Source organism: Cyprinodon variegatus, unplaced genomic scaffold (genome assembly GCF_000732505.1).
Source record: "Cyprinodon variegatus isolate N-32 unplaced genomic scaffold, C_variegatus-1.0 Scaffold880, whole genome shotgun sequence".
NCBI classification, from domain to species: domain Eukaryota; kingdom Metazoa; phylum Chordata; class Actinopteri; order Cyprinodontiformes; family Cyprinodontidae; genus Cyprinodon; species Cyprinodon variegatus.
The window spans coordinates 77,327-93,773 of NW_015151333.1; the positions used below are offsets into that span (position 1 = coordinate 77,327).

At 37.1% G+C, this 16,447-nt stretch overlaps 1 protein-coding gene across 2 annotated transcripts in view; it reads left to right on the forward strand.

Annotated features, from left to right (window-relative positions):
* Positions 1-16,447, forward strand: part of LOC107099517 (arf-GAP with coiled-coil, ANK repeat and PH domain-containing protein 3-like) — a 73,956-nt gene that overhangs the window by 33,392 nt on the left and 24,117 nt on the right. For both annotated transcript variants that reach the window (XM_015397677.1, XM_015397678.1), the window contains exons 3-10: positions 4,564-4,683; positions 5,108-5,161; positions 9,682-9,740; positions 11,269-11,452; positions 11,603-11,647; positions 11,743-11,838; positions 13,759-13,833; positions 14,559-14,570. In XM_015397677.1, the coding sequence (XP_015253163.1) occupies positions 4,564-4,683; positions 5,108-5,161; positions 9,682-9,740; positions 11,269-11,452; positions 11,603-11,647; positions 11,743-11,838; positions 13,759-13,833; positions 14,559-14,570 (645 nt within the window). The remainder of the gene's footprint in view (positions 1-4,563; positions 4,684-5,107; positions 5,162-9,681; positions 9,741-11,268; positions 11,453-11,602; positions 11,648-11,742; positions 11,839-13,758; positions 13,834-14,558; positions 14,571-16,447) is intronic.

Below are 16,447 nucleotides of genomic sequence, written 5' to 3' on the forward strand. Positions count from 1 at the left end.
GATGGATGGATGGATGGATGGATGGATGGATGGATGGATGGATGGATGGATGGATGGATGGATGGATGGATGGATGGATGGATGGACGAACATCATGTGGAAAGCAGATAGAGACTGTTTGCTTGAAGCCGCTTAGTCGGTTTACCAACATTGATTTAGGATAAAATGGACTTTAAGTTTGTAACATGATGAATTTCTTACATAAAGAAAATGAAAACACATGGACTGATTATTCAAGCAGGGAACCAACCGTTGAACTTTGAACCCCATTTGAACCCCGCTGAAAAAAAGGTCAGAATGGAGAGATCTGAGAGGTTTCCATCACAATGATTTACTCTATGCAGAAAACTCACTTAGCTTGCTTTAAAAATGTTCATTCTAATGCTGCTGATGGATTTTAGTGGATGACATTACAAGGTTCATAATAAGAGGTTTTTTTTTTCTTCTATGAGAATTAAACGTCACAACTTTCGAATTACTGCTGCAGAATATAAGTCAAAATCAAAACAAAAGCGCAGCAACTGCTGCAAGTTCTTTTTCAACAAGCTGAAGCCAGATTCATCAGCCAATTCCTCAGCAGAGATTCTGCATCGCTCCGACTGTTGTGGTCATCCCAACACATTATTTGTATATCTAATGATTTAGACCGAGCCCTGGAGGCTCAGTGCACCACACAATTAGATCAGATTTACATATCTGTCAGTGTGTTTACATACACTGCATGCCACCGCCTGCCTCGGAGGTTCAGCTCGTGTTTCACGGTCCCTCCTGTTTTCTATTGCCTTATGAAAAGAATCAGCCGTGGACATGGGATTTTAAATGCAAATTATATATATATATATATATATATATATTTTTTTTTTCTTATTAATGAGTGTACACCCTTTGCATGGCGCTGAATCAAGCAACTCATTTTAGCAGCATTCATTCATATAGTCTGTCTGTAAACATTACAGATGGCAATGCCAGCCTCCCACAAAGCCGCACTCATATAGCGACAACCTTGGGAACTTTTGCACCAAATGAGATAATTAAAGGGTTGTTTTCTGCACACCCTCCATGCACCAGCACACTTGTGCGCACACACATGTTCTGATGCTGGTCTGATGCACAGCTGCGTGAGTATTCTGCTAATGACAGCGTTCCACTATGTAGCTTATCATATTCAGTCTAAAGTGGGGAGGTTTAGTATTGTAGCTGCCTCCTCATGTGGTGTTAAAAGGAGAGCCCTACCACCTTTTTTCTCTCATGTAATTAAGCCATTTCTGGGATTTAGACTTTTGCTTTGAAGTTGAATAATATCTATAATGTCTTTGCAACTTTCTATTAGTTTTACCAGTGTCCAATTTGCACTCTCTGTCCTATAGCTGCTTTTTTATTATTATATTGTACTAGTTACTTCATGGCTCTTGCATTAGCAGAATTTCACGGCTTCATCACTCTAAAATTTTAAAATTACATATAGTTCTTTGAACCTTATTAAACCTTATTTTTTTAACCCTTATAGAAGGTGAGCTTTTTATTCATTTAATATTATTTACTGTAGATAGGCAGGAAAATTGGCAATAGGAAGCACCATACTGAAAGCAAGAAATTAGATTTTGTTTGAAGTTTATAAACCCAGGTTTCATGAAGCGTTGCTTTTACGCAGCAACTCCAAGCTGACAAAATGTTGAAAACGAAGCTGATGGGTTTTTTCCACTTGCTGCTCAAAGAACCTGGAACCAAACAGAGCTGTAAGACATTATAGATCCGATATTATGTTTTTATAAGCCTTCCAAAGTCGACTATATTGTTTTCTTCTTGTGCTATTCCTCTGAGCCACAAGGAAGAAACTTGCTTTCACTGCAACGCTACCTTCTCCATGTGTGGTTGCCGTATATCATGCCACTTTTGATCTGGCTCTTTTTTAGAAAGGTTGAACAAACTAGGAAACATCGCACAGCTGAAAAAACACATTTTAAGACATAAGCCCCATTTACACTAGCCTTGTGAAACCGTGCCGAGAGCGGTCCGAGCATTGTAACTGAGATAACTGTCGAGTATAAATGGTACACAACCAAACCTGACCGCGTCAGACACAACCGCACCGCGCTAAATCTAGTACTAGTTCAACAGTAGGGCTTGGCGTGGTTCAGAGTAGGCTCTGTTCTCAGATAACAAAAGCCCCATTTACACTACCCCTCTGAAACCGATCCGTACAGAGTTTGGACCCAGCTTGGATCAGTTAACCGTGCCTAGCTTGGTTCCTTACGACCGTTTACATATCACCCTAGCATGGTTCCTCGCCTCTTAGTGGCAATCTACGGTACTACTGCTCTCTAGAGGGAATCAAGCCAGTCAACATGGCGGCGACCTAACATTCAGGAAGTTTGGTTATAATTGTGAAATTTCATTGTTTGGGGAGAGTCAGGCGAAAAAGGAGCCTTTGGTGAATTTAGTTGACAGAGACAGCTTTTGGGAAGTGGATACGACAAACGATAGTCTAATCAAGGCTTACAGACGCAGTAAACAAGGACAGATATTGAGGTTCATCACACTGCTAAGCAAAATCCTCACTGGAAATCGCGAATTGCTCATGCACGTAATCATGAAATTTCAGACATTCAAAAAAATACAAGCTTCCCTACCATGCCACACAATTTCCAGTGATGATTCTGCTTAGCAGTGTGATTAACGTCTTTGTTTCCTGCGCCGACTCTGTCAAGTAAATTCACCAAAAGCTGCCTTCTTCACCTGACTTTCCGCAAATAATGAAATATCACAATCATAACCAAACATAACTTCCTGAATGTTGTGGGCACAGGTTTTTTGATTTTGTTGATTCCCTGCTTTAATCCTTGAGAGCAGTAGTACCATAGATTGTCACTAGGAGGCGAGGAACCGTGCTAGCATGATGTGTATCCTAAGGAACCAACCTTGGCACGGTTAACTGATTCAAGCTCAGTCCGAACTCGGCACGGATCCGTTTCAATGGTAGTGTAAATGGGGCGATAGACATAAGCCAAAAAAAAAGGGCAGTTGCTGTCACTGTGGAGATTAGGTGCTGAAAAAGCCACTTTGTCTCAACTTTGAGCAGAAATAATGTAGTTTATAGGCCAGGCAAAGCGCAGCCAAGGGAGGTGCTTTGTGAAGGGGCAGGTAATTGATTGATTAAGGACCAGCACAAAAACATAGTTCAAAGCTGTCTTTTTGCGTCTTGCTTTGCAGGATTGGTTCTATTGGAACCACAGGTTGTAGTTCTACCCACACTGAACTCAGCTCAAAAAATCCATCTCTTAATGTAGATTTATTTTAGTGTTATGATAGATTCACAGAGCCTCTAAAAAGTAAAACTTTTACAGTTTTGTTTCATCACCAGTAACCAGGCTGAATGTAAACAACACAGATGGCGCTAAATACAGGACAGCTATTTGAGAAAAGGCTACAATATACTAGAGTCTTCTGTAAGTTTCAGTAGACCATCTCCCACTAGTCAAAGTGTAGACTCAGTTGAGATGAGTTTCCAACGTCTGGCTGAGTTTGGTTTGTTTTCCAGAAGAATGAAAAGAGAAACATTTCAGTTAATATTCAAATTTGCACAGAACCTTTTAGATTTTCTCTCATTAAATCTAAGAAAAAGAGAAGAAATTGTTTTTTTAGTTACCTTCTCATTTACGTTTATGAACTTTTTGTGAGGTTTGTCACACAAACTTTTGATTGTAGAACGTCAATAGCTGCTAGCAGACCACATCTGGACCAGCAGATAGAGAAGTTCCTTAAAAATTCAAGACCACATTTAATCCTCTACATCAGAGAACCAAAAAATATGTCTGATCAGGTTAGGTCCGTATCTACTTCGTTGCCAAACCACCACTTTTAGCGTACCGTAGTTCACATTGGTGTTAAAGGGCAGCTCAGACTGCAGTAAAAATGGCGCCCCGGGTCACACAACTCATTCATTGATGGATCCGACCCTCTGAAGTTAAATTAATAAATTTTTTTTCCTCATATGCAGCATTTTGAATTGTCTTGCAACTGAAATGTGATGTAGAAATAAACTTGCCTTTAAACGGAACCATGAAAACAGCTATGAAAGCATTTCTGATGATACAGTAACAATGAAAATCTACCTTCATGCCACCCGGGCTTCCTTTGACCATTAGAAAAATGCTTTAGTTAAGTTAAAGCCTCCCCTAAACTGGCCACTTTTATATCCTACATGAACATGACACAAACTACACGATTGAAAAACTATAAGCAAAATGTATTTGCTACATTTTCATTACTGTTTTTTATAGGTGTGAGTCAATGTTAATGTAATGTCGTGGTTTTTATTCTCTGATTGATTCATCTTCTCGACTTATTAGATATTTGCCTTTATTCAAACACCATCATTGCCATTTCATCAGCCTTTTAAAGCTCACCAGCAAGTTTTCTCCTTTCATATGAGCATCCTTTCATGGTACCAATGATTCTCTCGTTTTTTTGTCTGATTTACCTCATCAGTGCGGCTGTTCTTACTCTCACAGCTTATTGGAGCAGTACTGATGCTTGCTTTGTTTTTTTCTTTCGTGATATTAGCTGGTGAAGCTGTGCAGTGGGATGATCGAGGCCGGCAGGGCCTACGTCGGCGCCAATAAGCTCTTTGTGAATGGCATCAGAGATCTGTCCCACCAGTGCAAGAAGGAGGAGATGATATCGGTGAGCACATAAGTCAATATTGGGGAATCTACTTCACTCAAATATAAGCAGCCATCTATCTGTGGAAATGCATTCCAGGGATTCCCAACATTAAAAATAGCTGTATAAACAGTTTTTGTTCGGACATGGATATGTGCAGCTGTTGTGGTGATGAAGGAGGCGACTGCATACAGACAGAAAATGTTTACATGAAATAAGCTTCTTGTTTTATTTTAGTAAAACATTCAGGCTGCATTTCATGGAAGTAATAACTCCCGTTAGAGATGAACCGGCGCTTAAGATAAACTTGTACAAAAGCAGTATTAAAATCTATTGTGAAAACAGTGCAGTGCACAGAAAATGGCTTATAACTAAACTCGTGTGTGTGTGTGTGTGTGTGTGTGTGTGTGTGTGTGTGTGTGTGTGTGTGTGTGTAATACTGCAGGAATGTCTTGAAAAGTGCGGAGAAAGCCTCCAGGAGATCGTCAACTATCAAACGGTGAGACACTTTTACACGCACACACTCACAGGGACCCCACACAGCTGTTGCCACGGGCAATAGGCGGAGGAGAGGAACTTCCACATGCCCGAATCTTCCTAACATCTTTCAGAAATCTTTCTCTGCTTCGGGGCTCAACACACAAACATCACACCCAAATCAAAATGCTGTTTATTATACATTTCGTTACATTTGTGTTGGATGACTAACAACTTGACTCCAGAGAAGTTCTTCTTTATAACGAAGTGTAACCTGAATCTGCCGAGATCAGTCAGACCTTGATGTCATGACGTTTTAAAACCCTGTCCATGTTTGGATCAACAAGAACCAAAACATGTTGCATCATTTTTACTTTTAGGCGTGTAAAGACGAAATCAGTACAAGGAGCTTTGTCTAGTTTTAGAAAGAACTACTCAAATTTGGATGTTATTGATTTATAAATTATGCTGCACAGCTGTAGGTTATCATTGCTTATGCTTCTATTGCTTGCGTTTTTTGTGTGCGTGTGTGTTTGGTTTTGCAGTGTTCGAGACCTATTTGCATAACCAAAGCAAGAAAAAAGACATTTCTTTAATAGCATGTTGGCATTATTCTGTAAATCAATATCAGGCAGCAGATTTGAAAGTGCAAAATGAATTTATAAAGAGGTTAAAGGAGTCAAACAAACAGAACTGGACTTATAATAGCGATAAATAGTAATTTAACTACTGCCAATAATAAAATGACATCACACGAAAGAGTTAAGTGCGTCTTGAGCAGATTTCTCAGTTGCATCCTCTGCAGGAGCTTAAAGAGAATTTAATCTGTAAACTGAAATGTGAAAAGATTGCAATTCGTAAAAGCCAATCTAAAAATGAGAAATTTAAAGAAGAAAAAAGATGTTTTAAAACATGAACTCTGTGGAATTTTGGTTTTCATTAAAACATGAAAGAAGGAAGAAATAGAATCTGAAAAAAAACGCAAAGTTACTCACAATACCTTTTTTTTTAAAGATTTTTTTCTGGAATGAAATTTATTTTAATTTCTATTTACAAAACATGTTGTTTGCAACAACGATGATACAAAATTAACTCCAAAAATATTGATTATCTGCCTTAAAGGTACTATTAATATTCTCAATCATTATAAACAAAGATGTTCATGTTGCAGCACCCCTTGTTATTTCTTTACATAGCTTGGTACGCAGTGACCAGTAACTTGAAATTATATAAGCTCCAGTACGCTCGGATATTAATTTCTCAGAAAGGTCATGTTGTATATTATTGGAGCGCTGAATTCCTCTAGCCTAATCTGATTCCAGATATGATGTGTTTCATGTTGTAGAGATTGTTTTACTGGGTCAGCTGTGTCTAGGTCCTCTAAAACCATAGATATTTGTGAAAAAAATATTTACATTTTTATGTTTCATAGTGTATAGAAGTTGAATTTAAACACATTAAGCTGAACTCACTGGTGGAAGCGTCGCGTTTAAGAGATTATTGGACGTTATTTCTAATTGGATTGTATGTAAAAAAAAAAATGAGATTAGCTGCTGATTTACCTGTTCCATTTCTTCCATTAGTTTAATGCCAGCCAGAGGAGATGATGGCTTCAATTTCTTACATTTTGGTTTCCACATCATGTGTGCTGAAAGTAAATCTTTCCACAAAGTTATAAATACTAGGAAGAGAGTTATCCATGCCTACAAACAAATGTTGCAACACAAGTGAAACCTGATGATGAACCACTTTGTTTTCAAATGCGCCGCACCTTACAGTAGGTTTAAACTCCCTTTGCAGCACCCAGTGCTCAGATATAACACCGAACTCCAACAATTGAAATCCCAAAGCAGTTTAAAGTTCCTTTAAGATCCTGAATAAGTGGATTTGTAAAGCATGAATCCTTAGTTTGCTATTTTTGTTAAAAGATTCCAGCCTAAATGAAAAAAATAAAACATCTAAAAATCAAGCAACATCACAATCCTTTGTGGAGAAAAAGTATGAAATAAATGAAAGAACATTTAACAACTGTTGAACAATTCATTGCATTGAGCAACAGTTTGTGAGATCAAGTTGAATAAAGAAACGCTGCAGTCCTGCAGAAAAGCTGTTTTAGTACATTCCTACTCCACTTTGTCCCACGTTAGCGTTGCTCCAGCGAAGGCTCTTGTGATCTTGTCCAACCAGAAACCACTAAAAACAAGCCTCTGGCTTTTCTTTAAAACTTCAACATAGTTCTTTGACTTCACATGACACACTTTCTCATTTTCAACCCCTCCTAAATCTCAATGACATTCCAGTTTAGTTATATCACTTTGTTTGGAATGTGTTATTTCCTTCTGTGGTTGGAGTTTTGGGTGGAATTTCCACTTAAATCCTGGTTTTTCATGGCACACAAGGGAATAAAGCATTGTCCACACAAAGATTCTCTGTTGTTTGCCAGTTAAATCAGTCAAGGAACCATTTTTACTGAGAAGTACCTTCCAGCAGGGATTTAGAGCAATAAATCACATGCACATTTGGTTCAATTCTAAATGTTGATTCCTTCTAATTTCTTAGCGATTTCTCTGTTTCTCTGCCATCCTTATTCATTTCTTCTTCCCTGGTTTTTATGTCTGTTTAACCCAGACCTGTTCAATCAGCTACATAACGCTAATGACATCCTCTAGACTTAGACTTAGACTCAACTTTATTTATCTCTTGGGATTACTCCATCAGGGAAATTCTGACTCTAATAGCTTATATAGAGTACAAAGAGGTTACGATTAACGATAAAAATACAACGGACAATATCAAAAGAGTGTATGTAGTACCAAAAAAGCATAAAAGATAAAAGTTACAATTTCCTGGAATGTTTCCCTTAGATATAAAAATATCTGCATCTTTTTGTTATACTGCTGTTCTGATATGGACTGAATATTGTTTTATTTTTGTTTCAAGTGAAGAACCCATTATGTAAATGGTAAGTTAAAAACAAAAACATTTTTTGTAAATTTTAATTGGAAGAAAATGCAACCCAGACATAAAACTTATTCTTTGCTGGGTTTTTTTTGTTTTGTTTTTATTTTATAAGAAGGCAATTCATAAAAGTCAATCTAAAAAGCAAACAAAAAAAAAAGATTAAAAAAAAATGTAAATTCAAAAATATGAAAAACTAAAGCAAGGGAAAAATAAAATATTTGAAAAAAATAAAGAGAACAGAAAAAAGTATTATCAAAACCTTTTTTTTATTAAGAAGTTTTTATAGTTTTCTTTTCATCTGGAGAATCTTTTTTCTCACATTTACTTTGACAAAACTCTTGAAACAATAATGACCAACATTCCCTCCATATTCAGGCGTGCGCCGCGCTGCTTGGTTGCAGTCTTCCAAACTACTTTTAAGAAAATCCAGATTTCTGAGATGAGGTGTTCATCTTCCTTCATGCCCTTGTTGGTCTGTTCTGCATTTTTAACTTCCTCATATTCCTGTTCCGTAAAGGTGCCCCAGTCCTCCAACACTTGGGAGTGAAACCTCATCTTTATTAATGGAGTCCCAGCAGAGAGACACTGAAGGACAGGGAGACAATAAATCTGTGGGTTGGCAGCTTTGCTCTGCTGGTCTGTTTCTTTTAAACCATTCATAAATCCTAACACAAGACCCAACAGATGATGTTTTTACTTTTTCCTCCAAGGTGAATTGTTCATTTTTAGTTACATTTTCAAGTGCTTCATTGCTGGATAGTGACCACAGGAGATTGAGTTTTAAACGTCGTCAAATTTGGATCCTCCCTTTGATATGTTGCCACATTTGCTTCCTATCTAAAGAAAGATATGCAGCTATCAATCTGTAGGAAGTAATCGTGGATTAATAGAAGGATGTTTCAGAGGGGAATGTTTTCTATAAATTCTCACTAAAAGCTGACCCTATTTAAAGTGCATGACCTCCGACCTTCAGAAACCTAAATATGAGCCTTGACCCCATTTTATAACAACCTGCATGGTCATTATGTGGATGGAGGCTCACTACGGACTAAGCCTGTAATCCGCAATCTGTACGTGGAGGATAAATAATGTTTCATTTTTATGTATAGGATTTAATCCCAGCAAGAATCGATTGCTGTGTGATTAAAATGCAATCACATTTCCTTTGTTCAGTGAAAATACCTTCCTATTCCACCCATATTGTTTGCCTATCAGCAGCTGTGCACTTTATTACATATAAAAGGAATAGTAATTGTAGGAAAATCATTTTTTTTCCCAGATGGAGAGATGAGTTGCTGGAAAAACTGAGAGAGAATGAAGTGGAAGTCCTAAGGTTAACAGGAAGGGAATGTGAGGCTGAGAATCTGTTGATACAGCAGCTGAGTGGGTGTGTTCCCATGTGTCCTGCCTCTCCTCCCTCAGCCTGTGGCCTTTTTCACTCTCTAAGGATATCTAATGCCCTCTTGTGGTGTTTTGTAGCTACTACAGACTTCCAGAGTAAAACTAAGCATTTCCCTGTAAATGAAAGAGGATGCTGCTGCTCTAAAGTGACCCCTTGTCTTTGCTCCTGTCTGCCTACAGATTTTGTTTGACCAGGCTCAGCGGTCCATCAAACAGCAGCTTCATACCTTCATTAAGGAGTGAGTATTAACTTTCACAATCACCCTTTGTCGTAAATGTTCTCAAATATTGCTGCCTCGCTCTTTAAACAGAGCAACACAAAGACGTGTATGATTATGTATAATGTGTCATTATGCAAAGGAAGAGAAAAAAGTGCTTTTTTAAAATTGCTTTTGCAAAACAAAATAAGAAATATTGGACATTAGTTTGTATTCAGTTCCTTCTTTTCTAAATTAGTATCTCACAGCAAAGTCACGCTCGTCCCGATAGTTTTAAATGTTTAAACTTCACCCGTGACCCTTCTTATGACCTCTTTTAGTCCCTTCTTGGAAAAAAGCTATTTTTTATTTGCCATAGAACCTTCTGTAGATTAATTGCCTGAAATTTTTTTTTAAACATTTTTATAACACCTTTTTTGCAGTTTTTATGCCCCTTAATAAACCTAAATTACAAATGGTATTAATAAACAGCTTACTTCTACCAGTCTCTTAATTTATACTATTTTACCTTGGATGTTATTTATGTACCTTTAAAATTTATTTTATGTTTTTAATGCTTTGCTAAAAAAAAGTGCAATAAAATGCTTCTTTTACTCTTATGTTATTCTTTGCAATTAAAAGCTACACCTTTCTCAGATTGTATGAAGTGAGTATGAAGTATTTCCTCAGATTGTCTGCCCTTTGTAACATCAGAATATTTTGATCTTAGCAGTTGAGATTGTAGCGCTGGCTGCAGCTACGTCAGCAATGAAAGTATTTAACTCTGACCCCACAGCATGATACTTCCACCACCATGTTTAACACCTGCGGTGGTGTTTATTGTTTGTTTTTGGGCAAATGTAGCATGAAAATTCCTTTTTTTCGTCGCCTATCTGGTAGGAGCATCTTCTTCCACTCACTTGGCGTCTTATACCATAGCGGTCGGATTTATGCAGAGTATTATAGCTGGTTGTCCTGCTAGATGCTTCCACCTGAGTTGCAGAGCTCTTCTGCTCCTCCAGAGTCACCATGGGCCTCTTAACTAAGACTTATTCTTTCCTATACTCTTGTCTATCGATTTAGCTAATCGATAGACAATACTGTTTTAGTATTTTTGCAGTTGTTTCTATTTTAAAATGATGGATTGAACAGTCCTACTTGAGGTTTTCAAGCTCCATAGTTTAAACACAGAAAGACCCATTTTTACCGTTAATGGACTTTGTATGTAAGAGGTTGCCCATTTTATTTAGGGGCATCCAAGTAAACAAAAGATGAGTACAAATGTGCACTAGATTTCTAAGATTTGTTTATTTTTTCAGTCAGTTTTAAAAGCCACGTGTCTTTTTTTTATTTGTCACACCATGTAAAGCCCATAACACATAAAAACTGACGGGATACGTCATGCTTGTGGTTAAAACTTAATAATTTGTAAAACAAATATTAAAATAGATAACAATTTTCTTTTCAATGCAGAGTTATGACCCCTTAAGAGCAGCATCCTCCTGTCATTTAAACTATATGATGGAAGGTTCAGGACAGTAAGATATTTTTTTTGCTCCTTCTGCTCCAGAGATATACGTAAGTTCAAGGACACCAAGAAGCAGTTTGACCGCGTGCGTGAGGACATGGAGCTGGCTCAGGTGAAGAACGCTCAGGCGCCTAGGAACAAGGTGCACGAAGCAGAGGAGGCCACACAGGCGCTCATCCTGAGCCGCAAGGCCTTCAGGCACCTGGCCCTGGACTATGTGCTGCAGGTAACTCATGTTTCTAGTGTTGTCCAGTAGGTGGCACTCACACTCCACTGCTGCTAAACAAGGTGTATATGGAACAACAAACCATATCAGATCACTTTTGTTCATCTCAAATGATGTCTGAATTTGTTTTTTCTTTATGTTTTCCGGCAGATTAATGTCCTCCAGGCTAAGAAGAAATTTGAAATCCTCGATGCAGTTAGTAACTCAGATCACAGACATCCAGGATATGTCCTCTCTATGATTTTAAACGTTTTCTGACATTTCTTTTTATGTCGCCGTTCCTCCTGCAGATGCTTTCCTTCATGCGAGCGCAGCACACTTTGTTCCAACAAGGCTTCAACATCTTGGATGAAATTGACCCCTACATGAAAAAGCTGGCTGCACAGGTACGCAGAGCTGTCAATCACAGCCTATCATGTAACAACCACCGTCGACAGGAGCAGTCTGTGCTGCTGGATGGAGCCTGTTCATAGATCAGAGGGAAAAGACAAAACCGTTTTCTTGCTCACATCATCATAACAACTTTATATAGTACGACCGAAGTGTCGGCTTATCCGCTCCTTTTCTCTCTTCTTCAAATATCTAAAGTATATAAAACAGATGCAGGGATCTTTGAACAAATATCAGTTTGCAACATATTTATCTGTGTTAAATTGATTGCTTTATCAGCAGCTTCACTCTGAGATGAGGAAAGTAACTAGTTACATTTACTGGAGTACCTTTTTAATCAAGATTTACTTTTAGGAGCAGTTTTACTGCACATTTTTTACTTTTTTAGAGTAATATCTATAATAAAATATGTTCGCTCTGAATTTAATAAACTGTTTGAATGTTTAATCCACTCTGAGGAATGTTTATGTGAAAATTAGTGCCTTTTTTTATAAACAAGCTTATTTGATCCAGCCATGTCATTTGGGGATCAAGTTAATATACAGTTAGGAGTAAATAGAAACACTGAAGGGACTGGTTTATTTCTAAAACAAGTATAACTTTTAAAAAAAATCTGTCTGGAAAATTGTTTCTTCTGCTTCAATTTTTCAGTTTATTTACTTTAATTATCTTATTATAGTATTTCAAATAGAATAATTTGCACTTTACTGTCTGCCTTTCTTGCTTAATTTTAAATATGCAAAGTTATGATGAGTTATTAAGTAACTGAGAACTTTTTTGCTGATTTTTCTGGAGGAAAATCCTGATGTAGAATTGTTACTCTTACTAGGGGACATTATTTAGGTACTCTACCCACATCTGTTCACTAATTAAATGCAATGTTAGTTGCTAACTGATTTTTTTTAAAACATTTGTTAATCTGGCTAATCTTGATGCTATCATATGAATTCAGTAGAAGAAACAAAATAGATCTAAGAAGGCATTATCTTTCACTGGAATCAAGGTCTTTGTTTAGCCTTCTAGAGAAGCTTTATATAAGCCTTATCTTTGTTCTGCATTGTTTTGAATCAGTAAATGGTATTTTTAGGTAGGGGAGTTGGTCCAACAGATAGTGCAGAATTGTAAAGTTGCGGAAAAAAAAAAAAAAAAGGTTTTAATATATTAAAAAATAAAAACCACCCATGAGCCATCTTCATGGTGAAGCATGTGGGGAGCAGCATCATGCTGTGGGAACACTTCTCTCCTTTTTCATCTGGGACCTGAATACAGCTGAAAATGTCCATGGATGGTCCTACAGTCACTGTATTACAGATGAAGTCATGTAACGAAAGTAATTTCTCCCTGGGATTATTAAAGTATTTCTGATTCCTGGTTGATGGGACAGGTGTTGTGAATGAAACCGTGCCCAGCTTGAAAGAGCTCCTGTGTGTCGGTAAATGTGTGAATTGATGACTGAAAGACATCTTCTTCCTCCATTTATCTGTTTACTTTAGTGTGTTGAATTCATGTTAATGTGGATTTAAAGACATTTCAATTAGTGGAAAAATTGCAGGAGGGAATATAAAAAAAAAAGTCTAATCAACTAAACCTTTCGCAACCCCCATGCAGTACCTCCGTGGACCCCCTAGGGGTCGCGGACCCCCTGATGAAGACAGTAAAGTATTTACTTATTTTGGGTCTAAATGGAAGCCTCTGAAGGCTATGCCACACTTTTTTATGTGTTTGAACCGAAAAAAAAAAAAAAAAAAACATTAACCATCCTTTTCTTCACCCATAAATTAGAATAAAGAACATTGATATAATTAAAAACATATTTCTTTACTTCACTCGTACCCATGTTCAGTAGGTTAAGTGACCAATAAAAAAAAAAAAAACTGTCGTACTCTCTTTCAGACACCCTCTCCTTTATTTTTCAGTTGGATCAGTTGGTGATCGACTCCGCCATGGAGAAGAGAGAGATGGAACACAAACACGCTCTCATCCAGCAAAGAGTGAGAAAACATCAATGTTTTTTCAGCCCGCGTCCTGCAGTTACATCTCTATTTAGTGCGACTGAAGCGACACATTTCAGTCTTTCTTTGTCCAATGAAAATTGGTTTATCTTCAACTGGCATCAAAGCCTTTGTTTAGCCTTTCTAGAGAAACTTTAAAGTATGTTTGTTATGCATTCTTTTGTGTTTTTTTAATTTTATTGAACCGTTAAAGGTTAGTTCAGAATGAAAGATTACAGTTAAAAGAAGGAACTCCCTAAAAAGCAAACATTTCTGTCACGAAGATCTCTCAGGTGAGGGGGAAAAAGACAAGCGTTTCCTACACTCCCTCCACATTCATGCACAGATGCTCAAATAAGAATCATCCGTCTGTTAGAGGAAGCTGTGCCAACTACATGCGTGTTGTTTTGGCCCTTCCTTCTCATTGCTTTAGGTGCCCAGTGAAGGCATCCTGCCAGACCTGACAAACAGCATTGTTCCCTGATGGCCTTTCAGCTACCTCTGATCTTAAAAAACACAAAAATACAAAAAGGGTTTTCCGTTTTATTGTATTTCTGCATCAGAAAAGTAGAAAAAATAAATTAATTCCACTTTTTGAAAAGCTCTGTGTCATATATTTACACATATTTGATCCAATGCAGTCAGTTTGAAGAATACTCATATTAACCATGTTATCCATTTTTTCTTCCTCATGCTGATGTGCGGCCTCGTTCTTCCACTATCAGACCCTGATGCAGGTGAGTTTATAAATGCATCACCTAATCGTGGCTTTTGTTTTTATTAAAAGTTCTCTGGTTCAACCTGAACAGGATGTCTATTGTTTGAAACGAATCTGTAATTCTAGATCACGTGGATATTTAAGGTTTAAATGGAAAGTGTTGCAGAGTTAAGAACTATTTCTTCTCCAAGCTTGTGTATATGGTTCTACTTGTTTGTTTCAAACTAATGTGGTTTGGTTCTCTCAGATCATGTGGTTTCCTAACATAGATCTGTGTTAAAAAAGCATCAGCATCAGATTCAAGACTTTTACTTCTTCTTCTGTGTCGCCAGACAAAGATATATCTCAATTAGCGAGACTACCAGCCATAAGCAAGGTTGTTTTATCTGTTCGCTCCCAAAACTGAAGCTTATATATTATATAGATTTAATGCACATCCATATTTTTATGTATTTGATTTAGATTATTATAATTTATGAAACCCAATATTCTGTTTCTTAGAAAACATTAGACCAATAAAGATCACACAGTGGGGAATTCAAGCATGGTGATGGAAAAATGAGTGGAAGGAAAAAACTGAAAAAAACTATAAAAGTTATAGGAATAAATGCAGCTTTGAGTTTGACTGAAATTCACCAAATTAATAGAAATAAAATCTTTAAATGTCACTTTTTTTTTTTTTTTTAGAGCAGATTGGAGGTTAGAGTCACTTTTATCAGTATATAAAATATGTGAGAAATTGGGTTTTGAATTCAAATCTGCTTATATATGAACTATATAGGATTTTCGGTTGTTTTGGTGAGAAAATTTGACTCCGTATCAAAAACGAGGTTACTGGGAGTGACATAATGTGATTAAGTCTGCTTAGCTTTCCGTCATTAAACAATGCTAATGCTAATTCAGGTAACAAAGACACTTTAAACACAGCTCTATTATTATGAGGCTGTTGCCCAATAGAGCAGAGAGAGACCATGTGGAGGAATAAAATCATTGCTGTATTGTAAAAGTAACGTTACTTATTCATAGTTGTGTCGCAGCTCCTCCTCAGAGGGAATTTCACTGCAATAGGTTAGTTAGTCCAGCAGTTTCCTGCTATTTTTCTGAACCTCAGGTGTCAGTCTTAGCGATTTTGAGCAGTCATTTGTTTTCAGAACTTAAAAACCAATCACAGTGCTAAATCTCAGGTGGTAAACAGTGAGAAGCAGCAGCTGCTTGTGGGGAAACGTCCGCTGCATTCTGAGCGTCGTAAGAGAGAACGGTTCCAGTTTTCTTCCCTTTATTAAAAGTTTCTCCAGCGTTCATATTGATCCCAATGACAGGATGTCATATGTACTGAGCCGTCTGCTCCCATTGCATTGAGACTGGAACACTGGTGCATCTTAGTCCCTCTGAAGGAATAAGTTTAATTCATTTCAGCATCATTCCAAGTTTATGATCAATAAATGATCAATAAATATATCTCAAACTTCTACCAAACTCATTACACACCAGTTCTACCTGATAACTACCTGCTTTCCACAACTGAATCAGCGCAGACTGTTTGACTCCCCCCCACGTGACATCAAATGACGCTATTTTAAAAAAAATGTAAAAAAGTTTTGTAGAGACACTGCGAAGAAATTTCCCTTTTATTGGTAAATTTACTTGGTTATTGCAACCAAAACACTTCAAATCCTGAACAAACTTTCAAATTATTATCCATTAGACAACTATTAGTTTTTTGTCAAAGATTCAACCTGCAATTTGCTCTTTAAATGGATAAACTTCTTGATTTAATCTATTTTCTTTATTAGAGCATTTACTTTTCCGACTCAAGGATTTGCTTCTTGTTTATATGAGGTAATTTGCAATCTTCTTCTCATAATGATAGCTGGAAATCCTCAAAATCAATTCAAC